Below are 25,039 nucleotides of genomic sequence, written 5' to 3' on the forward strand. Positions count from 1 at the left end.
CGACGAGGAAGACGTCATAGACTCGGGGTAGCCAAACACCTAACGCATTATTCGCGGAACTGGGAAACTGGTATCGTGTTGTTCGAGGGCAATTTGTTCAAGATGTGTTTAAGCAACTTCTTGCTGGAATTCTAGATCTTTTCATTCACACATTTATGTGCAAAAAGGTATATGTATAAAAGTACATCCCTTGGGTTACCGTTTGAAAACCAGGGGGGGAGGGAAAAAAAAAAACAGCCATGGAAATCTCTATCAATAACAGATGTCATGTCAGCTATACCCAAACAGCTAAATATAGTCCCCCCTTCTGTCACACCCACCCATCCGCTCCTGCCCCATCTCTGGCTGGAACTACCCCCAGCGACCACAGCCTAGATAGAGCAAGGGACTGTGACAATCCAGGCGGGATCACGTCGGCGAATTATGTTCCTCACATGGGCTGGACCTGCGCACTGAAGCAATGACTGTAAAGCAGTTGGCAAGGTGGGGCTGGAGTGATAGCACAGTGGGTAGGGCGTTTGCCTTGCACACAGTTGACTTGGGTTCGATTCGATTCCCAGCATCCTATATGGTCCCCTGAGCACCTCCAGGGATAATTCCTGAGTGCAGAGCCAGGAGTGACCCAAAAAGCAAAAAAAAAAAAAAAAAAAAGTCGTTGGCAAAGTCTCCAGCCCAGAGAAAGTGCTCCAAGTGCACGCTCTTGCCGATTGCATGGGCCCGCACAGAAGCCTTTTAAGAGCTCTCAGCTCTCGACGCACTGCGAAAGTCATCAGGAAGTCTTTGATTTCAACAAGACCCAGACCTCCCCCACTTATCTCTGCAATAAATAAACACGCTGTCTTCCCGAGCACGTTTAAAACAAACTGCTGCTTCTGAATCTCCTGCTTTTGTCATCGTTTCCAAATTATACGGGCCTTATGGGGGAAGGAGGGGGGACCCCAAGTATTTAAGAAAAGAGAAAGAAAAAAAAAGAAAGAGAGACAGGAAGGAAGGAAGGAAGGAAGGAAGGAAGGAAGGAAGGAAGGGAGGGTGCGAGAGAGGGAGGGAGGGAGGGAGGGAGGGAGGGAGGGAGGGAGGAGGGAGGGAGGGAGGGAGGAAGGAAGGAAGGAAGGAAGGAAGGAAGGAAGGAAGGAAGGAAGGAAGGAAGGGAAGACTTGCTCACTTCCCCAATTGAGTAATCTCTGCCTCACCCCAATCCTAACTGGTGGGCCACACTGGGATGTGGCCAGGGCCGAGAATTCACTCACCACGGCAGGAGGGTCATTCCATTCCTCATAGGAGAGGGCAGCATACGGGTAGATCCGGTCATTGATAATCTGCAGGGTGGCCAGAGCGATGGCCTTGATGGACTGGAAGTATGCTTCCCAGAACCAGCGAGCCTGGTGGGGAAAAAAAGTGACATAGTGTTAAGTGCTGTGCCAAGGTACGGGGGTGGCAGTGGGGGAAACATGCTCGAACCCTGTCAACTCTGGGTCTGGTAACTCCTGAATTCCTGGGGAGCAAGGAGTCAGTCAGTGGTTAAGAGTCCCCCCATGCTCCAGCCAGCCCCACCGGACACGTGGCTCAAACAAAGTCAAGCCAGAATGGGAGCGAGAGAAATGCACATTGGATTCAATTTAGCTGCAAGAGAAACTGAGGGATGAGGGAAAAGAAGGTCAGGTGGCCACACACACACACGGCCAAAGCCCGCTACAGTCCTTCAAACATGCTATGTGTGGGGCTCAAATCCCCCCCCACCCCACCCCCGTGTAATGAATTCCCGCTCAAGTCCAGGCTCTTCGTCCCAGTCAGAGGAACACACAGGACAGTGAGCGTCAGTGGCCGCCTGGGTCAGCTCCTTGCCCCTCTCAGCCTGGAGCGCCAGCGTGCCCCTCACCGAAGGAATCAAACGGCATTTTTATACTTTGGGGTCTGACTTTGGCTTTTTTTTTCCCCCAACACTTGTAAAAAACCATCAATCTGGTATTAAGTGTCAAGGTTATTTATGGTGGTGTGACCAAGGGTATCAGAAGTGCACCATCTTTTTCTTGAAAAAATGTATATAAGACTGGTCTTATTCTTCCCTTGAAAGGTTTAGAAGAATTCATCCAAAAAGCATCTGGTCTACAAGTTCAGTTTTGTTGGGTTTTGTTTGGGGTGAGGGTTGTTTGTTTGTTTGATTTTTTGCTGGGGGGAGCCAGTAGGGTGGTGGTGGGTGGAGATTACAGGTTTTAAATCAGATTCACTTTCTATCACGGTCACAGGCTTCTGCACAGATTGTCAGTTTTGTTAGTAGCAATTTTTTCCGAGGAACGTGTTTGCTTTGTCTAAATTGTTCAATTTATTGGATTACAAGTGTGGCTTAACATCTGCCAACTAGCTGTAGCAAGTCACCTCCTCATTTCTAATACTAATAATGTATTTCTCTTCGACCAGATTTTTAATAATTTTATTATTTTTTAATTAATTTTTGAATCTTTGCAACCAATTTTTGGTTTTGTTTTTTTAAAAAAATAGATTTTTGTATTACTAGATCTTTAACAATTGTATTAATCTTTTCAGATAAGCTTTGATTTTGTTTTTGAAAGCATAATCTTTTTTGACTTTGTCCCTTTCTGCTTTTTATTTCTTCTACTCTTTATTTCTTCCACTCTTATTCTTGCATTTAATTATGAATTTAGACATTTTTAATGATTTCAATATTTCTCCATTTCTAATATATGCTTGGAATGTTATACATTTACCTTTACAACTATTTAAAATGCACCCAGGGGGTATGGTGCCGTCAACAGGTCAATCTGTACCTGTGAGGCGAGTGCATCAGCAGCCTGATGGCGCCTTCAGACTTCCAGATACCCCCAAATTGCTGCTGTGCCTTTGGCCAGATCCCAAAAATTTGGGGCAAAGTTTACGAAGAAAGTAAATGGCCAAAAGTTAGGTATGTGGGAAACACACCCACAAACCACCTCCAGCACAGCTATATAATTGGAGGCATGGCCTCTCTCTGGTTCCTGATTGAACTGCTTAATGGCCATGATCCCAGAGACTCAGAAATAAATCCTGAAACCCAGTGGCTTTTGGCAGAAATGCGTCCAGTCCCTGCAGTAGGTTACCAGTGCTGGGCCAACCCAGGTGGGAATAGGTTTCGTGCCTTGGCCTGTTCCCCCTGGCGGCCCAGTGGCCGCCATTCTCCAGATGCCACTAGTTTGGGCCCACAGTGATGAGACACACAGGGCCTCACGGGATGGGGGTGGAGCCGGTCCTGTCCTCCCCACCCCAAGGAGACCCCAAGTCATCGCCCACGAATGGCCTCTCTGGCTCCTGATCAAGCTGCTTAACGGCCATGATCCCAGAGACTCAGGAGCAAATCTCGGAACCCAGCAGGTTTTGGCAGAAATCCCTCCAGATTTAAGCATTAAAATTTCAGAATTTCAAAACCGCGCGGCCACTACTGCAGCCACGAGACATCATATGTTATTCATAACCAGCAATAGAAAACAAATTTTCTACTGTTGCCTTTTCTGAGTGTTGGGGTAAAATCTCAAATAATAATGGTGGGTCTGGTGTTGAAATATTGAATGTGATAAAGTAGAGAGAGAGTAATGTGGAAATCATCTGCCCCACAGGTAGGGGGAGTATGTGGGATGGGGGTATACTGGGGTTGTTGGGGATGGAGAATGGGCACTGGTGAATGTACGGGTGTTTTATTGTATGACGAGACTTAGACCCAAAAGCTTTGTAACTGCTCTCACGGTGATTCAATAAATAAAATTATAAAAAATGAAAAAAAAAACAGTAAGGAGTTCATGCCCAATTCAATCAGCTAATCAGTGGCTGAATAAATAGCAGTACTCCTACAAAAAAAAATAAAATAAAATAACATGCACCCAATACAGTTGCATATCACTTTCATTGTAATTTAGGTAAAAACAATTCTAGTTTCCATTGTGATCTCTTTGACCCTGAGTGATCCATGGGTCATAGTTTAATTCCTAAGAATGTTCATACTCTTTTAAATTATTTTATTTTGCTACTGATTTCTACTTTGGTTGCACTAGGCCTGAAAATGTATCTATTTTTTCAATACTGTGCAATGCAATGCCTGACCTCACACATTATTGATTTTTGTAAATAATCTATGTGCATTTTAAAGACTGTGTAATCTGCAGCAGCAAAGTAGAATGTTCTACAGTCATCAGGAAGAGCAAACTGGTTATTCGTGCTGTTTGCAAAGTCCACGTCCCTACTTAACTGCTTCCGGTATGATGTATACATAAGCTCAAATGCTTCCTTCTAAATCTGGGCCATCAAAACTTATTTCAAGATTTGTTTCAAAAAAACAAAATTTGTCCCATGTAACTAGCACAGAAATTGGTTTTACTATTTCATTCCATCCAAAACACTAATTTCCTATTGCACATAAAATCTATTGATACCCTGGGTGAGAGGAAGACACAACCAGATTCATTCAGGGACTGTTTCAGGCCCTGTGCTCAGAAGTGATCCTTTGTGGTGCTCAGGGGACCAAATGGGGTGCTGGGGATTTAAACCTGAGTCTTAACCACCCCTGTATCATCTCTCTGGTTCCCCACTGATGATGCAATTGCTGATAGTGTCTGAGATTATGACCCTTTTATCCTCTTAACCGAAACTAAGTTCCTTTGTTTCTCTTCTTGTGTGTGCTGGGTCAAGTTTTATTATTATTACACCCTTCCCCCCTCCATTAGCTTCTTTCTTAGTGTTTTGTTATTCATTTAGTAGCTTTACTATCATTAACTTATAAAAGTATAGCTCAACTCTGTAATCGTACAACCTACAAGCAAAATAAATGTAAAACCTCCGTTTGTGTTATTCATGTGTTCTTCTTCTACAGTACACCAAGATTGCTGGATTTGAAAGGTTTTCACTTATATTCACCAGGTATTTATGCATTCCCCTATTCTTCATTCCTTTCTGCATACCTGGGCTTCTGTCTCAAATTATCTTCCTGCCACTGGAGACATCCATTAGGATTTCTTTTGCCACAAGTCAGCTGACAGCAATTTTTCCTGGTTTTTATTTGTTCAGAAGTTCTCTGCCCCCTAGCCCAGGCCCAGCCCCTACTCATTTTGGAGAAGAGAATTCTAGGTCAACAATATTCTTTTTCAGCACATTCAAAATATGGCTCCTTTGTCTCTAGCTGTCAACTCACTGGAGCGTCTTTGAAGATCCCGTGCCTTTGATTTCTCTGTCTTTGGCTCATGGCAGTTTGATTATGATGAGTCGGGGTGAGCCTCCCTATTCCCCCTAAGGACGATAAAAACTTCTTCCATCTGTGAATTGATGCCTTGCGCATCTTCATTCTGACACCCTTGGAGAGGTTAGAGTATTCTGCCTGCCATGAAGAATGTTTTGTTTTGTTTTGGTTTGGTTTGGTTTGGTTTGGTTTGAGGGCTACACCCAGTAGTGCTCAGGGATCACTCCAGGAAGGGCTTAGGGGACTCTTTGGGATGCCGAGCATGGAACCCTAATTAACGGCATTCAAGGCAAGCCCCCTGCCAACTGTACCATCTCTCCGGCCCCCGTGGAGCAGTTTTGTTTGCAGGGTTCCATTTCTCTTGGTAACCAACTGGCCACATTATCTGGACAACATCCAGTAATTACTCAGGGGCTCCTCCCAGTTTTGCTTGGGGTTGCTCCTGGCAGCATCAGGGGCCTGGGCCATGCGGGCATCAAATCCAAGGTTCCCACATGGAAGTTCATGCTTCAGACTTTTGCGCCAAGCTCCCTGACCCCTTATTTTACTTCATTTTTGCTTCATTTTATTTCCTGGTGCTGGGGATGGAACCCAGGTCTCGTGCATGCAAAGCACATGCTTTTTACCACCGAGTCACATGCCTGGCCCCCAAATTTTCTTTTGTTTTCATTTCATATCTGAGTTTTTCCTTTTCAACATGAGGAAACCGAGATGCAAAAATAATTAAGTGGCGGCGTCACGACTCAAATCCCTGCTTCCCAACGGCAAATTCAGGTCTTTCTCCAGCCCACCCTAAAGCGTTAGGAGACCTGGTACATGCTAAGATTTAGGAACCTGTCTTTTTCCAAGAAAGTGTAAAGGTTCCACGAGGCGACTTGAGCCCACGCATAAAGGCGCGCGTCCTAAACACACACAGAGGGCGGCCTTTTTTGCCCCGTGTGCAGGCCAGCTCCACATGCTCTTTTAATTTTCATCAGCTTCACAAGGATGCACCTATAACCATGAGCATTCCATGTGCTACTGCTGAGAGAGAGAGAGAGTATGGGAGAGGGAGGGAGGGAGGAAAGGAAGGAGGGGGGAGGAGAGGGAGAGAGAGAAAGAGAGATAGAGAGGGGGAGAGGGAGAGTGAAAGGGAGGGAGGGAGAGAGAAGGAGAGGGAGGGGAGAGAGGGAGAGAGAGGAAGAGAGAGGGAGAAGAAAGAGAGAGGGAGGGGGAGGGAGGGGGGAGGGAGAGAGGGAGGGAGAGAGAGAGAGAGAGAGAGAGAGAGAGAGAGAGAGAGAGAGAGAGAGGCACTTTCCGGGTTTACGGGAAATGATGGTAGGGAACACGCTCGTCTCGGATGCCAGCCAGAGGCACAACTGTAGAACAGACCTCCTCATTTCCGCTGCCACACACGGCCGAGCCCCATCCACCAATCTGCAGTTCCCTCGGGGAGGAAGCGCGCTTTGCCAAATCATCACAGTTCCAGTGGCCCGGGCCCAGACAAGAACTTCACAGCTCCTGCAGGCTCTCCCAGCCACCTTGGAGCACTTAGAAGGCGGATTAATGTAAGGCCCCGCAGAATGAAGTGTCAGCCACTCATCGGCAAGAGCAGCAGAGTGCAAGGGCTTTCCGGCTACGCTGGCCAGACGCGAAGGCACGCTGTTCTCATCTGGGGGCAGATACAAGTGCAGTCAGGACGGAGGGGTTCCTCCCCCTCCCGACGGACACCGCCCCGCTGAAGGACAGTCAGGAGCTGTTTATATTCCTGGACCCCCGAACAAAAGCACTCGCTATCTCTCCACTAAACAGATGCCACCAGGCCCATAAAACACGCAGATTCCAAGGCATAAAAATGCCAAAGTTCCCCCTGACACTTTCAGACGAGAGAATTGTAAAAGCTCCTAGAGGGCAAGGGGTGGGCCAACTTAAAACTCGCACGAGCGAGTAGGCACTTCAACTTGAAACGACCACTCGCCCTTTATACATCAATTAAATGTGATCCGCTGCTTTGATTTCCAGTAACAGAGAGCCGGCGGGATTAGCCACAGGGCAAGTTGAAAGGCAGCTGGTGCGCGGCAGTGGAGGGTTATGAACCTCTCCCTGATCTGGGGGTCTGTGCGCTTGAGTCCGGGTGTCTCGTCGGAGAATCTCTGAGTCTGAGTTTGAATTTGGGAGTCTGTGATTCTGAGTCTGTGGGTCTGATTCCGTCTGAGTCTGAGTCTGTGAGTCTACGTCTCTGAGTCTGTGTGAGTCCCTAAGACACACACACACACACACACACACACACACACACACACACACACACACCCATCCCCAACCCCCCAGCCCATTTTTTTTCTGGAGCTTTCTAGAAGTTGGAGCCTGAAACTCCAGGGAGGGTGGGCCACAGCAGGTGCTGGTCCCCTGTCTCAGCGAGCCCCCTGCCTCAGAAGCAAGGCCTCTACTCCCCAAACATGGGTACCCTAAGCTCTGCAGGCAGCAGACCCCGACACAGCTGTCGGCTGCTGTGGGTGGGGAGGGACGCCCCTCTCAGCTGTCTTCCTGGACAAAGACGCCACCCACAGGGGCAGCGGCTAGAGACCCTGACCCTGAAGGACAAGCAGCAGGACTCGGGCGCAGAAGGTGCCCTGGTACAGGCTGAGGTTAGCCCCGGAAGAAGGACAGGAAATGCCCCCGCACCCCACCCACCCAACCCCATAATGGGCAGCAAGGAGGTACCAGCAGGAGCAGGGCTAAGAAAGGCCTGGAAAGCGCCACCTCCCAGGGGCCAGCAAGTGACCGAGTGCCCTCACCTAAGGGAAAGAGGAAAGGTCCAGAAAAGGGGTGCCTGGGTGGCAGAGCCTGCTGGAAATAGAGCAGGAGAGAGTAAAGCTCAGAAGACAACCCAGCACCCTGGGCACCGTGCTTAGATAAAGCCCTGAGCCCTGGGTGCCCTGAGGGTAGGTCTCCCCTCCCCACCCCTGTACTGTGACTCACAGTGTCAGCCCTCCACACCACTCACCACCACCATCACTCCCCACCCCACCGCTGTCTCCTCTGACCTTCATAAGGAGTCCACCATCCTACCCTCAACACACACACACACACACACACACACACACACACACACGGGGCACGGACACAAAGAAACACAGGCATAACTCAGAGCATGATGCTGTCAAAAGCAACAGATCGCAAAGGCTAGAACCATGAGAAGGAAACTTTTCTTTTTCCTTTCATTTTTTTGGGCAGGGCATATATGCTGCCTGAGCCCATGTGCTTTTTGTACCCACGTGGCCGAGCACATGGCGCATGAGCACATGTGTCGCCCGCCTCTCCCCTCTTGAGATGTGTACTTTCATGCTTTCATGTCTAATGCTAGAATGTATGTAGGAGCTCTCTCTCCGCCCTTGGAGAAGCCGAGGTTCTCTCTTGAGGCACGTTACTCTCTCTCTTTCACCCTCTCTCCCTCCACACCTTAAAACCCTCCAAATAAAATCATTTTGGGGCAGTGCCAGGGGCTTACCTCTGGCTCTGCACTCAGGAATCACTCCTGGTGGTGCTTGGGGAACCCTATGGGGTTCCGGGGATCGAACCCAGGTCAGTTGCATGCAAGGCAAACGCTTTACCCACTGTATTATTGCTCCAGTCCCGAAAGGGAAACTTGTGAAGAGTGAAACTTGTGCTTCACTCGTTAAGTTCAAGCACCCAGGAAAGCGGTGGTTGACCAGCTTTCCAGTAGAAAGACGGAAACAATAAAGATCGTCCAAACGAAAGGCTAGCAGATGATGTTCTAAATCATAGCATATGATTTTAAAAATCAAAAATCATCTGAGCTTCATTTCTCCTCTGAGGGCTTATCCCAGAGCAGAGGAAGGAGACTGGGAAGCGAAGAGAAGAGAGGAGAAATTCTCCTAACGGAACCGAAGGAAGAAGAAAAGAGTTAGCAGAAAACCAAGATTGGAGCAGGCATGCAGGAAAGGGAGCTATGGAATGTCCCATCAAGCATCCCAGGGAAGCTGGTGCTCCAAAGGGTACGGGGGGGTCACTTGCAGGAAGGAAGCAAGGAGCTAACAGATGTACTCAGAGAAACAATAGTGAAGAATCCGCCCCAACGCAAGAGGGTCAGCTGGGCCCAGACTCAAAGGAGCAGAAGAGATGAAAGCCTTCACCTTGGCCCGCCGGAACGTGAAGGGACCGGCAGCTGCCCAGGCGGGGGGGAGGAGAGATCTGAGCCACAGGAAATTTTCCCTTAACTCACCAACGCCGACAGCCCCATCTATTTCAGGTGAAGGGCTGGAAGACATTTCCACGCCTCACGGATTAATTTTTCAAAGCTGTGCCTGAGGATGAATCTGGAAGCTTCCAAGAGGGACGCCGGGGCTTTCGGAGCAGAAAGAGCATCTGACAGGGGCGGCTTCTCCCTGTGCTGCTCTCCAGTGACCTCCCTAGAGACCCCCACCCCAGCCCCCACAGTCCCCCATGGGGCAGGCTGCTAGGGGCTTACAAGTCCTTCTCCCCCACCCCCCACCCCTGCTTCGGGGCTAAGGTCCTTCCGCTGGCCAGGGTCCAACCAGGATTCTCTGGAGTCAGTTTTCCGGGGTCCCCTTGGAGCTGGGGCTGTTTGTAGGTCTCTTCCCCCTTGTCTTTCTCGACCAACCATGAACCCTTTGAGTAGAACTGGTCAGATGCTTTGCTGACTGTCCCAGGTTGGACAAGTTTGCTGATGTCTCACGGTTAGATGGAGGAGAACCTGAGCAGTGGGTATCCCCGTGGGTGTCTCCTTCCCCACACATGCCACCAGAAGCCAGCTATTAATCACTCCAGGAAGCCAAGCTGGCCTGGGGTTCTCCAGGTAACCTCTGTTCCAACCCAGATTTTATTGGTTACTGGAGGGTCATTTCCGCTCCGTCTCCTCCTACAGGAAGGAGGACTCAAGAACTCAGCATGCCATTTTTAGCAGAGGATGAAAGTAATTTAAAAGAAAAGAAAGGGGGAAAAAAAAACTACAAAACTGTATCCACAGAACACTGCCATTTTTTCATCTCATTTACAAGCTATCGAAAGCCTTAAACTCGTAGGAATTTGTGGTTGGCTGAAAATACAAAACCTTTTTTTCCCTTTTCTCATGCTTAAATGTTCCTAAAGCTCATAACACAGTGCAGCTATTTAAAAGAGAAAAGCAGACACCCACCTTTTATTAAGTATGAGTCCTCGGGGCTGGAGAGAGAGTACAACAGGTAGGGAGTTTGCCTTGCACGCAAATGACTCCATCCCCAGCACCCCATATGGTTCCCCCAGTTCTACCAGGAGTGACCCCTAAGTACAGAGCCAGGAACAAATCCTGAGTACTTCTGTGTGGCCACTGAGCAAAAATAAAACACCCAAAAATAATCTTAAGTCCTCAAATATTCCTGAAATTTCATTTACGGCTAGTCTCCTATTTTAATTTGTGTCTAGAACTCTGAAGTAGTCACAGGATTACTATTTAAATGCAAAGTAGGTACTCAATTTGATAACCTGTAAAAGAATAAGATAAATCTTAAGAGAACTGGTAGAATGAGAACCTCCCCCGCCCAAAAAAAAAAGAAAGTGACCAGGAGATAGTAGAGTGGTTCGATTCCTGGCACCCCAGTGTCTACAGACCACTGTCCAGGGTGGCACTGGAGGCCCCAGCATGGACAGGGTGGCCCTGGCATCCCCAGAACCACAGGCCCTGGCATTAAACCCACCAGCCTGGTTACCCAAGAATCTATGGAGGGGCCCCCAGCCCTCCTGAGCACTGCTTGGGCAGCTTCCCCCAGCCCAGGAAAAGAATAAAAAAGAAACCTGAAAACCGATCCAAGATCTTTCAACAGACTGGCTATGAGAAAAACCGAGAGGGCTGGGGAGACATTTCCAAGAGCTGGAGTTTCTTTCACATGTGGGAACCCCAGGTTCAGTTCCTGACACTGGGTTGCCCCCCTGTGCACAGTTAGGTGCTGTCCCCAAGCACCATGGGAAAACCGTCCAAAAATCGGCCCCCCCAAAAGGTGAAAGGCCTAAAGGGATCTGGCTCAGAGGCACACACATCCCTTGTGTGAAGGAAAGGGGGTTTCATTCCCCCTACTGCAAGGGACAGGTCTTAAGGGTGTCCACTCCTACATTCGGAAGGTAGATCTCGGCCTTCCCCGTGAGATGCCAGCCCTGCATGGGGTTCCCTAGAGACTCAATAAGTTTGACCTTTAGCATACCCCAACCAAGTATGGAAGCACTGTGATCGCCAACATCATAACAACAATAATCAAGGGTGGGGTTGGGGTGGGGGAGCTGAGAGAAAAAGGAAGAGGAGGAGGAGAAGGAGGAAGAGGAGCAGGAGAAGAAGAAGGAAAAACAAGGAAGAGGAAGAAAAGAAAGAAGAGGAGGAGGAGAAACAATGACAACAACAAAAACCCACAATAGCGACAAAAATATCCTATCACAGCTAAGATGGTAGTTCAATGAACAAAACCCAAACTGTTCCCAGCAATGCCCATGAGGTTTTCCATATTATGAACAGACACCCACCACCTGGCCCCCTGGCGCCATGTAATCCCATCAGCGGCCAAGACTCAGAGACTATAAAATCCAGATCCTGGACGAGAACAGTGCAGTCTTCTGCCCCCGCGCCTGGGTGTTCCTTCCCGGAGCCCCTTGGAGGGGAGCGGGTTGAGCTTTCCTCCCCGCCCCGGCCAGGGCTACGGCAGCCGGAGACCTCCAGGACCAGCCACCACCATGCTGAGACCACTCTCCGCACACCTGAAGGTACCGGCAGAGGGACAAAGCCACGTGGGTTCTGGGGCCGAGATCTCCAAGCCTACTCGGATTGGAGTCGAGCATCCTCCACCCAGATCCTCCAAATTCCAGTAGGCGGGGGTCACACCCACCACCTGGCCCCCTGGCGCCGTGTAATCCCATCAGCGGCCAAGACTCAGACTACAAAATGCAGCTCCCGGACATCTTATCAAAACATCTTTTTATGATATCTCATTATCTCATTCCTACTCTGGACAAACTTGCAGGCTATCGAATGTAGCCTGCCCACAGGGCAGAGTCTGGCAAACTCCCCGTGGAGCACCACATATGCCAAATACCAGTAACAATGATGGGTCTCATTCTCCTAAAGAGCCTTGAATATAATCTCAGGGCTAGGATGAAAGAGACGTTACTGGGGCCTGCTCGAGGCAATCGACGAATAACAGGATGATGAAATGAATGAAATGAAATGAAATGAACAGACACAAAGACATACAAGGACACACTCCTGGCAGGGAACTTGCCTGGCCCCAGATCCTCAGGGCCCAGATCATTCTCCATCCTTAGAACAGACTGTGTGTGACTTGTTTCCCCGGCACCCACTCCCATCTTCATCTTCACCAACGCGGTCAAATGAAAGTGTGACCTTTCCCAGCCTGGGCTGTGGCCCTTGGCACCCAGGTAGGCCCGCACTGGCCAAGGAAGGGGAGTGCCCAGGTCTGTGAGTTTTTGTAAATAAAAATTTAGGTTCCTTCCTTAGTCTTTTCCCTTCCCTGGGCAGCAGGAACAGCTGTCTGGAGACGAATCAAATGGACAGAAGGAAATAAAAGAGAAAAACCCAGCAAGCTGGAGATGATCGAGGGGGAAAAAAGAGATAAAGAAAATCTTCCTTTCCGAGAGCACCACAGAGATGCACCCTTGCCTGGGTCACTATTTCTGGATTTCTTTGAATGTGAGTCAAGGAACCCTCATTTATTTATTTATTTATTTATTTATTTTGCTTATTTGGGTCACACCTAGTGATGCACAGGGGTTACTCCTGACTTTGCACTCACGAATTACCCCTGGCGGTGCTCAGGAGACCATATGGGATGCTGGGAATTGAACCCGGGTCGGCCACGTGCAAGGCAGATGCCCTACCCACTGTACTATCGCTCCAGCCCCAGGAACCCCGATTTCTTTAGTACTGGTTCGTGGAGCATTGTTTTATATTAAGTCAAATGTCCTCCTGATCCTGTCCTCTCGTACCACGACTTTATATAACATGATCTTTACCCAAAACACAAAGGCAGTCCTCCAATATGACAGTTTATAAATAGAAAACTCAAGGGAATTAGCTTAGAGAGACCCACAGGATGGCAGTTTCTGGGGTGGTGAAAAAACCTCCCTAAGGAAAAAAAAAAAAACAGCAGTACAGTTCCATCTGGAGCCTGATCTCAGAAGATCACCAAAGACCACCGCTTACTCCAAGCCAAGAAAACACTGGACAAAGTTAAAATCTGGCTTTCCTGTACAGCCTAACAATTTGTACCCTGCAATTTTGCTCAATTCACTTATGAGTTTAGGAGTCTGTAGCTTCCTTTGGCTCTTCGGAATACACCGCACTGTCATCTCCAACGGAAAACAGCTTCGCTTGGCTTCTCCCGTTTTTGACTTTCACTTCTTTTCCTTCTGCACTGTCTAGGATTTCCCGTATGATATCAAAAGCAAGTGGTGAGACAGAACCTCAGTCTTACGGGAAAGCATTCAATATTTAACCGCTGAGAGTACTCGCCTCAGGTTTTCCACAAATGCCCTTTATCAAACTGCCAAGGTTCGTTTCTCTTCCTCAATTAGCCATGTTTTCCTTAAGAATGCCTACTGAATTTTACAAAAATGATTTTTCTACATTTATTGAGACAGCCAGCTGGGTTTTCTCTTTCATTTCATGAATGTGGTGACTTCCACTGATGAGGGTTTTTTTTTTTTTAATGTTAAAACAACTTGGCATTCCTGATCTACTTAGTCATGATATATTATCCCGTTTGAGTTACTGCTGGATTCAGTTTACATGATCTTGAAGATTTCGTGCAGCCTGTTAATACGGGGGTAACTGCGTGACAGCACAATTATCAGATAGATCATTATTCTACGGAACGCTGAGAAAGGGATGCTTTCCATTAAGATGGGACACAGTGTTTCCAGCTTGAATAGAATTCTGCCATCGGAGAGTTTAAAAATGTGAAAAACTGTAGGCCACAGAATCTAGTAAATGCATTTGATCCTCATGAATATCCTATAGTTAAGTTATCTCATATACATATACAATAAGTGCCAGAAAGATTAAACAGTAGCTCACCCATGACCACCAAGCTTACAAATGCTAGTGCTAGCCACTTATCTAATGCATAACCATTTTGTCTAAATCTCAAGTCCATGCTTTTTTCACCATGGTACTGCCTGGAAGAGGAAAAAACAACAACAACAAAAAACCCAAGCTCCTAGGGAACTAAGAAAACAAGAGCAAATTAAATCCAGAGTAGAGAAGAAATAACAACAACCAAAAAAAGTCAAAGTCAGTAAAACTGGGGGTCTGAAGAGAGAGAGTAGAGCAGGCAAGGTTGCTGCCTTGCGTGCATCTGACCCGGGTTTGATCCCCAGCACCGCATCTGGTCCCGTGAACAGCACCAGGAGTGATCCCTGATCACAGAGCCAGGAGTAAGCCCTGAGCATCGCCAGATGCGGCTAAAAAGCAAACAAAAACCAGTCAAGTTGGTCTTAGGCTATCAGCAACCAAACCAAAAGCTTTAAAAGAGAGAGACCATGGCTTAGAGGCCAGCCACAAATGCTAGGGGAAAAGGGAGCTCAGATAGAGAAGGGAGCACCAAACAAATGATGTTGGGAGGATCCTCCCAGGATGGGAGAAGTATGCTGAAAGTAGACTATAGACCAAACATGATTGTCACCCATTGCCTCTTTGGCAAACCACAACACCCAATAAGAGAGAGAGAACAAAAGGGATGGAGGAGGATGGGGGGGGGGGGGGTGGGAGGGATACTGGGATCCATGGTCGTGGGAAATGGGCACTAGGTGGAGGGATGGGTATTTGATCATTGTATGATTGAAACCCAAGCACAAAAATTTGTAAGTCTACAACTGTACCTCATGATGTCTCACTAATAAAAATTTAAAAAATAATAATAAAAGAGAGAGGAGGGGAAAGGATAATCCTCTAGCTAGAGTAGAGACAAGCAAGAGGAGACACTAATGGCCAAGAATGAAAGAGCAGACATCACTGCACCACACCAAAGCCAAGAGTCTTTCCAGGAAATGGTGCTAGAAAAACTGACCGTCCAATGTGCTTGCTTGCCTTGCAAGCAACCGATTAGGGTTGGATCTCGGCATCCCAGAAGGTTCCCCGAGCACTGCCAGGATGAATCTCCAAGTGTAGAGTCAAGAGTAAGTCCAGAGCATTGCCCAATGTGCCTCCTCCACCCTCAAATACATGAAAGTCAAAATAAAATCACTGTCACTGTCACTGTCCTCCCGGTGTTCATTGAATTGCTCAAGTGGGCACCAGTAATGTCTCACAACAAATTATGAGACTTGTTGTTACTGTGTTTGGCATACTGAATACGTCACGGGTAGCTTGCCAGGCTTTGCCATGCGGGCGAGATACTCTCTGTAGCTTGCCAGGCTCTCCAAGAGGGGCGGAGGAATCGAACCCGGGTTGGCCACATGCAAGGGAGCTGCCCTACTCGCTGTGCTATGGCTCCAGGCCATTATATAAGGTAATAGGTTAATTAAATGGCTTATGGAATTAAGATACATTGACAAACATATTTGAACAGACATAGAGTAAGGATGGTCTGGCTTCAAATATTTACTTTTTATTCCAGGAACAAATACATCTTGTGTGCCAATTCAAAATAAAAGCCACATACTTCTAGGACATACATACTAAAGGATTAACTGAAAGAAACATATGGCATTATATATCATACCAACCCTCTGAACAAAGAGGACATTTATAATAGGAGGAAATAAGTATTAACTTCTTAAATCAGTACAAAATTTCATGAGTAGCCCAAACTACTTAATAAAAAATCAATATGTAAAAAAATTTAAAAATCCTAAAACATATCATTTTCCATAGAACAGTAAATATTAATAAGCACATTATGTATCTTGTTCTCATACCTCAGAATCAAATTGTAAGTGATGAGATCAGACCTAGTTTTTAAAAAACTAGATTAGGGGCTGGAGCGATAGCACAGCGGGTAGGGCGTTTGCCTTGCACGCCACCAACCCAGGTTCGATCCCCGGCATCCCATATGGTCCCCCAAGTACCACCAGGAGTGGTCCCTGAGTGCAGAGCCAGGAATAACCCCTGAGCATCGCTAGGTGTGACCCAAAAAGCAAATATATATATATATATATATATATATATATATTATATATATATATATATATATAACTCGATTAGAGTTTACTACCTACTGCATGTCTGGACCTAAAGCCTAATATACAACCTATTAGCTGAAAGAATGAAAAGTTTCCATGTCTAGGCTACCACTTCAAAAGTACTAGAACCTCCAAACAAGCTCTCAAGACAAAATAAAATAAAATGAAGGTGTGTGGAAGTGAGGGAGATCTGAAGAGAAGAAACACATACAGATGTGAAATCAGTAGGTACACAGGGGTTCATTATGTGTCATTAAGAAAGTGTTGATTAAAACCCTGGGTAGCTCATACACCTACTAAACACCACCCCAGCCGCTGACAAACCCTTGTCTTCACAAGAGTCTGGGCCAGCCATAACCATCATTCATGGCTGGTGGCAACGCCAATTGAATGCAGCCACTTTGGGGAACAGTTTAGCCATTTCCTACAAATCTAATCACATTCTGACCAAACCATGCAGCAAACACTGTTTCTTGACACATATCTAAAAGGGGCTGAAGAGTTACATCCACACAAGAACTTTACACAGATAGTCGGGGCCAAACTCAGAGTGGCCAGAACTTTGAGGCAACCAAGAGGCCATGTGGAAAGTGGATGGTGACACCTTCGGACCCAGGGATGGTTGTTACTCATCAGTAAAATAGAAAGGTGCCATCAAGCCAGAAAAAAAGACCTGGAGGAGCCTGAAATGCTTCCTGCCAAGTGGCAAACGTCCATCCGAAAGGGCTACGTATTAAAACTCCTCATCACAAGAAAACTTCTCATCATCTGTTTCTGCGTGTTGTGATGGGTATTGACCAGGCTAATGGTGGCAACTGTTTCAAAGCACGTACAAATACAGCTGGAATGATAACACAGCGGTAGGGCATTTGCCTTGTGTGCAGCTGGCCCGGCTGAGTTGGGTTTGACTCCTTCGCCCCTCTCAGAGAGCCTGGCAAGCTACCGAGAGTATCTTGCCCGCACGGCAAAGCCTGGCAAGCTACCTGTAACGTATTCGATATGCCAAACACAGTAACAACAAGTCTCATGACGGAGACGTTACTGGGCCCGCTCAAGCAAATGGATGAAAAATGGGAGGACAGTGCTACAAATACAGAATCTCGATGCTGTATGCATGAAACGAGCAAGTTAAAACTGTCTCTCAATGAAAACTTTTTAGTTATTAAAAGAAGGGCCATGACTCTATGATAGAACAGAACAGGCAAACTATGGAAACCCTGAAAAGCTCCGAGGCTGCCAGGGGACGAGGGGGGAGTGTGGCGATGAGGGGTGGGACAGAGTACTCCTAGGGCGGTGCGACAGTTCTGTCTGACAATTCAACAGCGGCTATGTGCATCACACATCCGGTCCAAACCCAACAAACGGACAGTATCAAGAGGGGATCAACTGGCAATGATGCCCCAAAAGGCCTAAGCCCAGTTTTGCACACGGGGGACCTGGTTTAATCTTGGCCACTGCAAGGTCCCACCAAGCACCACCAGGTCTGGTTGCCCACAGCCCTGTCTCCCCACTATTGGCCAAAATGACCGTGAAGTATGGACTCGGACTGACAGTGCTACATCTATGCTGATTCAGGTGTATCAATGGAAGGGCAGCACAAGGCCGACAAGGGCGGGCTCTGGAGGTACACAGAGACGCTTGCTTTATGTTCTGTTCAACCTTTCTTATGCTCGTAAAAACTGCTCTAAAATTTTGTTTTGTAAAGCTATCTGACTTCAAGGTTCATTTCCTCCTCAAAACTAGCCCAAGGCCCTTCTTTCAGATTTCCACAAGAGGGAGCAGCTCTGCTTGGCCCTCCTGCTAAGTCTGGGAGGTGGGCAGGAGACCATCAGCTCTGGGAGCCCTGGCGGTAACCAGCCCCGCAGGGCCAAGGAGGTAGGCACCGGCCCAGAGGTACAAGCGAGCGTATTTCTGGGTTGCCCCCACTTCCCTGCAATGGCCCTCCTGGAGTTTCTCTAGAGTCCAGTCTAAGTCACTGTCACTATCCTCCCGTTGTTCATCGATTTGCTCGAGCGGGCCCAGTAACGTCTCCATTGTGACAACTCTTACTGTGTTTGGCATATCGAATATGTCACAGGTAGCTTGCCAGGCTTTGCCATGCAGGCGAGATACTCTCGGTAGGTTGCTGGGCTCTCCAAGAGGGGAGGAGGAATCGAACTCAGGTCGGTCACGTTGGCCGCTTGCAAGGCAAACGCCCTACCTGCTGTACTATCGCTGTACTATCCGGTCTAAGTGTCTTTGGATAATCACAACAGACCAGCAGGCTGGGTGCCACAGTCAAATGTTACAGCTCACTTTTACCCCCGGAATCAGTGGCAGAGCAAGACGAGACCCGGCTCCACAGCTCTGGGACAGAGACGAGCAGCTCTGCCCATTTTCTGAGCTACGGTGGCAGGAGCAATAGCACAGCGGGTAGGGTACTTGCGTTGCATGCGGCCGACCTGGGTTTGATTCCTCCGTCCCTCTCGGAGAGCCTGGCAAGCTACCGAGAGTATCCCGCCTGCACAGCAGAGCCTGACAAGCTCCCTGTGGTGTGTTCAATATGCCAAAAACAGTAACAGTAAGTCTCACAATGGAGTTGTTACTGGTGCCCACTTGAGCAAATCGATGAACAATGGGAGGACCGTGCTACAGTGCAGTGCTACGGTGACAAGAGTGAGAGACGCGATTTTGACTGGAGGGTCCTGGAAGGAGAAATCTGCCTTCTTGCCCAGGAAGCAACCAGGAAGCATCTTGCCCAGGAAGCATCATCCACTGAAGGATTCTCGGGTCCCTGGACTTGCACCTTTGAACCTTCCTGTTCCTCAGGTGGGAGGCCAGGTGGACGTGGGTGGGCACCTGTCCTCCTCGCCCCAATCCCTCCCGGAGAAGCTCCATCCTGAAGGACCTGAGTCGAGTGGGGGAGGGAAGGGCGGCTGGGCCCTGCAGGGCTACAGGATGGAGCACGGAAGCCACAACCCCACTTCCACTCTGTTCTCTGGACCCAGAGACACACTCCAGGACCCCAAAGGCGGCAGGAAGCTGCATGCGAGAGCCCCCCCACCCCTCGCCAAGAGAAAAGGGACTTGCGGGGCCATGAGGAAAGAGTGGGAAGGCCGGGGCACTTAGGTGGCAGAGGGGCTTGGTAACTTGGGACATCAATAGCATCACCTGACACACAGCTGTACCCCTCATGCCTAAACTGTAATTAAAAAGAAAAAATTTCTTTGTTTTTTGAAAGAAAGGAAAGAAATGCCTTCCAAATGGACACTGCTGGGTCAAATTTCTAATTTCAATTTCTAATTTTGACCCAGCAATACCATTCCTGAGAATATATCCTGGAGAGGCAAAAAAAGTATAGTCGAAATTATATCTGCACTTCTATGTTCATTGCTGCACTGTTCACAATAGCCAAAATTCGGAAAAAAACCAAGTGTCAGAGAACAGATGACTGGTTAAAGAAACCCTGGTACATCTACAAAATGGAATACTATGCAGCTGGTAGAAAAGATGAAGTCATGAAACTTACATACAAGTGGTACTACATGGAAAGTATCATGCTAAGTGAAATGAGTCAGAAAAAAGGAACAGACATAGAAAGACTGCATTCATCTGGGGAATATTAAGTAACAAAATAGGAGACTAACACCCAAGATGCGTCGAGATAAGTACCAGGAGGTTTGCTCCATGGCTTAGAGGCCAGCCGCACATGCTGGGGGAAAAGGCAGCTCAGATACAGAAGGGAGCACCAAGTAAAGGGTGTTGGGAGGATCTGCCCAGGATGGGAGATGCACGTTGAAAGTAGACTACAGACCGAACATGATGGCCACTCAATGCCTCTTTTGCAAACCACAGCACCCAAAAGGAGAGAGAGAACAAAAGGGAATGCCCTGCCTCAGAGGCAGGGTCAGATAGGGGGAATGGGGGGTGGGAGGGATACTGGGATCATTGGTGGTGGAGAATGGGCACTGGTGGAGGGATGGGTACTCAATCACTGTATAACTGAAACCCAAGCCCCAAAATTTGTTAAGTCTACAAAGTCTACTGTATCTCATGGTGTTTCACTAATAAAAATTTTTAAAAAATAAAAAATGGACACTGCTGGAGGAGAGTGAGAATAGGGGTCGGGAGGAACGGGCAGGGACAGGGGGAGGCCAGGGGCCAGGCGGCCCCGAGCCTCTGCGCCTGTCCTGTGACGGACAGCTCCTGAAATAGAAAGCCCTGGGTTCCAAGCGTCGGGGGTGTCACCTTCAGACATGCTGGTGTGCTTGGGGGGGATCGGCTTTCCCAAACGCAGCCGCCCCGCTGCCAGGAGCGAGCCCAGGCCCACCAGGCGGCTGCGCCCAGGGAGCCTTTGAGGTGGCCGGAGCCGTGAGGAGTTCAAAGGCAAGGCCGGCCGCGGGGTGAGAGGTTACTCAAGCAGGAGCCACTGACCAATAAAACCATGTTTGCTCAGACCTTCTCGGCACAGAGACCCCAGAGTTCTCGCCGCCTCGCCCCGGGCCTGGGGGTTGGGGGTTGGGGGGATTCTGGCCTCAGATTCCCACCACCGCTGCTGCCGCCAGGGGCCAGAGCTGACCCAACCAGGAGAACGCCTGCCCGGGTCCATCTGATTAGAGAAGGCAAACGGGAGAGCAAGCCTCACCCCAACCAGGCTGCCCTGAAAAGTCTGACCGCCCCCTCCCCTTCCAAGAGGACACCCCCAGGAGCAGGAAGGCTTCCTTTGACCCGAAGGCGACCTGGACCTTGCCTGGGAGACGGGTCCAGCCTGATACTCTCTTTCCTGGAGGGACATGTCCAGAGAAGGCCAGGGCAACGTTCTGGGGCAAGGGTGAGTTTTAAGGTTGGGGGCATGGATACTAACTCTGCAGTCAGGCCACAGAGCAGCTCTTTCCACCAGCCCTGCTCTCTGCTGGGAAAAAGAGGAAGGTTAGGTGCCGTACCGTTTCTCCTTACACTGCCAGGTCATGGGCAACAGAATCTTCCAGAAGCTGCTGGAATGCCCCACCTTCTGCTTCCAAGCTATGGAGACAAGTTCCCTCAAGCTCGGGAGAGATGAAACCCCTCAAGGTAGAGCCGAGGGGCCAAAGGGATAGTACTGCAGGTAGGGCACTAGCCTTGCAGGTGGTCGACCCGAGTCTGATCCCCAGTACCCCATATGATTCCTCCGAGCACCGCCAGGAGTAATTCCTGACTGCAGAGCCTGGAGTAACCCCCTAAGTGTCCTAAACCCCAAAACAAATAAACAAACAAGTATTAACCTTAGAGGGAGGGGGTGGGGGTGGTGAGGAGGATAGGACCAGAGGTGACATTAAAAACAGCGGGGCTGGGCTGGAGGGGACTTTGGTGGTGTGTGGGGAGGGGAGGGGTGTGGAGTAACTTTGTTCATCAAGACTATAAACTTAAGCACAATTTTAACCAACTTACCTACACGATAATTTTTTTTTAATAAAAATAAACTCAGGGCGGGGCTGGAGCCATAGCACAGTGGGTAGGGCATTTGCCTTACACGCAGCCAACCCGGGTTCGATTCCCAGCATCCCATATGGTCCCCTGAGCACCACCAGGGATAATTTCTGAGTGCAGAGCCAGGAATAATCCCTGTGCATCGCCAGGTGTGACCCGAAGAGCAAAAAATAAATAAATAAATAAACAAACAAACAAACAAACAAACTCAGGGCTGGAGAGAGAGCAAGAAGTTAAGTTGGCTGACCTTGGATGCAGCTAGTCAGTTTGATCCCTGGAACCACATACGGTGCCAGGAGAGACCCCCTGAAGACAGCCAGGTGAGGGCAAGATCAGAACATCATCATCACCATCATCATCAAGAAGGAAATAGAATAAGTGAACCTTTATACCACCGGGGAGAGAGGGAACTGTCCTGTGTGTGTGGGAACTACTTCTGAATCAGACCTGGCCTGACTCGGTGCTGAAGGTCTGGGAGCAAAAACACACGCAAGAAATCCAGGTGACCCCTCCTGAGCTCCTGAGAACAGGAGCTGGGACTCCCTCTTGTCATGCCAAATATCAGAGCACGGTTCCAAATCCCACCAACTCTGCAGGCAGCGGGAGCACGGTGAGCACAGAGACGGAAACCCCGCGGACCCAAGTGACCCTCACTGAAGACGGGAAACAGCGGATTCTTTGCCTGACTGCCTGTTCTTGTTTATTATCGGGTGAGTGCATGGGGACCTTTCTCCAGGGGCTCTACACCGGGGGTCATGGTCAGGGGGAATGGAGGCTCAGAAGCATGTCACAATGAGGCCCGTCCTTCGGGAGACCAGTCCCCAAAAGTAAGAGGTGGGCAGGGGCGACTGAGAGAGAGAGACCGAACACCAAGGGAGTGAGGTATACCCCGAAGCAATGCCCTAGGGAATGAGGAACCAAAACTGTGTGATTAACTGTATTTTTTTTATTTTGGTATGAAGGGGCATACTCGGCGATGCTCAGGGATTATTCTTTGCCTCTCCACTTGGGAATTACTCTTGGCGGTGCTCAGGGGACCATATAGGATGATGGGGATCGAACCCAGATCGACCGTGTGCAAGGCAAACATCCACCCTGCTGCAGTTAACTTTAGAAGGTGGCACTCCAGCCACCACCACCACGAGGGACAGCACCCTGTGTCCATCCCCGGGGACCCTCTGACAAGACCATGTAACAAAAGACCGACCAGGGGCCGGGACACAGGGCCAGGGGCCAAGTGCCTGCATCATGGGTGAGAGGCCCTGGGTCCTGTCCCAGCACTGCCTGGTCCCCGGCCCGGCTGGGAGTGATGCCCCAAGCACCAGTCTGGACAGCAGCAACTGCGTGAGGTCCGGTGGGGCCCCCGGAAGCCCAACCCAATGGGAAACAGTCCCAGACTCTAAATCGAATAGACTGAAATCGTTTGTTAAAAATGAAAACTATTGGGGCTGGAGCAATAGCACAGCGAGTAGGGTGTTTGCCTTGCACGCAGCCGATCTAGGTTCAATTCCCAGCATCCCACACGGTCCCTCGAGCACCGCCAGGAGTAATTCCTGAGTGCATGAACCAGGAGTGACCCCTGTGCATCGCCGGGTGTGACCCAAAAAGAAAAAAAAAAGAAAACTATTGAGTAAAAGCATCCACACATCCAGTTCCTCAAACTTCTTGACTAATTACAGAATATCAATGTAGTGCCAAAAATTATGAGCGAGAGAGCGAGAGTGAGCGAGAGCGAGCGAGCGAGAGAGAGAGAGAGAGAGAGAGAGAGAGAGAGAGAGAGAGAATCACTTTTGTGGGCATTTTACTTTGCTTCCTTGTTCACTTGGTTTTTAGACTTAATTACTCTACCCCCGCCCCCCCCGCCAGAGGAACTACACTAGTAATAAAACAAACCAGCATCACTTCTACCCCCTTTTATTGTTGGCTCAATGAAAATCGTCAATCCTACAGCAATAGCTGTATAATTTGACTAACTCGCTATAAAAAAAAAAAAAGCCCCTTTGGCTTTGCCTCAAATTAAATGGCTATTTAAGACCCCACAGGCCTGGGCTGGGAATGCAGCTCTGGGAGGTACTTGCCATGCATGTGTGAGACCCTGGCCCTGGTCTCCGGCACCACCCGCCTCTCCCCTCCACCAAAAAAAAAAAGGGAAGAAGAATTAAATGCACTTGCCAAACCGCACGAACCCCAAACTAGTTGGGACGGCAAAGGAGGGCTCGTTTTTCTGAGCCCAAAGGGTGCAGCTCCTTCTGCACCCTTCCCAGGGGCTCCTTCCCGCCTACCCAGCCTCCTTCCAACGCTTCAGGCAGAGAGGTACGGGCAGACAGGCCGGTCGGCAGCACCCTTGGCAGTCGGGTACAGAGGATGCGCTTTTGCAAATTCCTGGAAAAAAAAAAAAAAAACACTCTGGCCGGAGAGGCCAGAGCTGCGGAGCCCCCGGCAGGCTGCTGGCCTGCCTCCAGCTAAATGGCTTTTCCTGGCCCTCCGCTGTCTGCGGCCACGGATTTCCAGCGGCAGGAGTGGAGGGAGGGCGGAGGGCCGGCTTCCAGCCCCGTGGCCCCCGGACAGGCTGAGGGCCTGGGGGTGGGCCGGCTGGGCGCAGCCTCCGGGTGTATCAGGGGCCGTAGTCAGGGCACCATCACCATCAGCTGGGTCACTGGGGCCGAGACAGCACGCAGCTGCCTTTTAGGGGGGGTGGCACTTGGTAATGGGCCCTCCTAACCTTTGGGGGAGGGCGGGGGACAGGGCAGCTCACTGGCTGAAGTGTGAACGCCAACTGCAGGCCAGGGCATTTGGAGTCTGGGAACCCGGACTGCCTCGCCCCTCTCTCTACCCCCCTGCACCCTCCCTCCCCAAAGCCTAATTCCAGCCCAGCTTGGGCCACTCTCCCCAGTCACGCTCTTCCCCACTCCCCAGGCCTGACCATTCTCCTGGCCTTGCCGGGGGGCCCCTTGGCTCTGGGCGCCACCCCACCCCTGTGTGGGGCATTTCTCCTCCTCGGTGTTCAGATCCCGTTTCACACGCCGGCCCAGGGCCCCGGGCTGGGCGGAGAGACCCATATAGCTGTCAGCACACTGATAAGAACTTTCCAATGACTCCGCTGGGAAGAAGAGCCAAAGACGGCCATAAAGCCAGAGGGCAGAGGCCGGGGAGAGCTGCCGATGGCGGCCTCTAACATGGCACTGCAACGAGCTGTAGATT

The 25,039-nt window shown here is 49.4% G+C and overlaps 1 protein-coding gene across 2 annotated transcripts in view; it reads right to left on the minus strand.

Moving 5' to 3' along the window:
• EXT2 (exostosin glycosyltransferase 2) overlaps positions 1–25,039 on the minus strand; it is a 129,616-nt gene that overhangs the window by 67,062 nt on the left and 37,515 nt on the right. For both annotated transcript variants that reach the window (XM_056131308.1, XM_056131317.1), the window contains exon 8: positions 1,248–1,379. In XM_056131308.1, coding sequence (XP_055987283.1) covers positions 1,248–1,379 — 132 coding nt within the window. The remainder of the gene's footprint in view (positions 1–1,247; positions 1,380–25,039) is intronic.

The sequence above is a fragment of the Sorex fumeus genome, unplaced genomic scaffold (genome assembly GCF_029834395.1).
Source record: "Sorex fumeus unplaced genomic scaffold, SorFum_2.1 ptg000007l, whole genome shotgun sequence".
In the NCBI taxonomy this organism is placed as follows: domain Eukaryota; kingdom Metazoa; phylum Chordata; class Mammalia; order Eulipotyphla; family Soricidae; genus Sorex; species Sorex fumeus.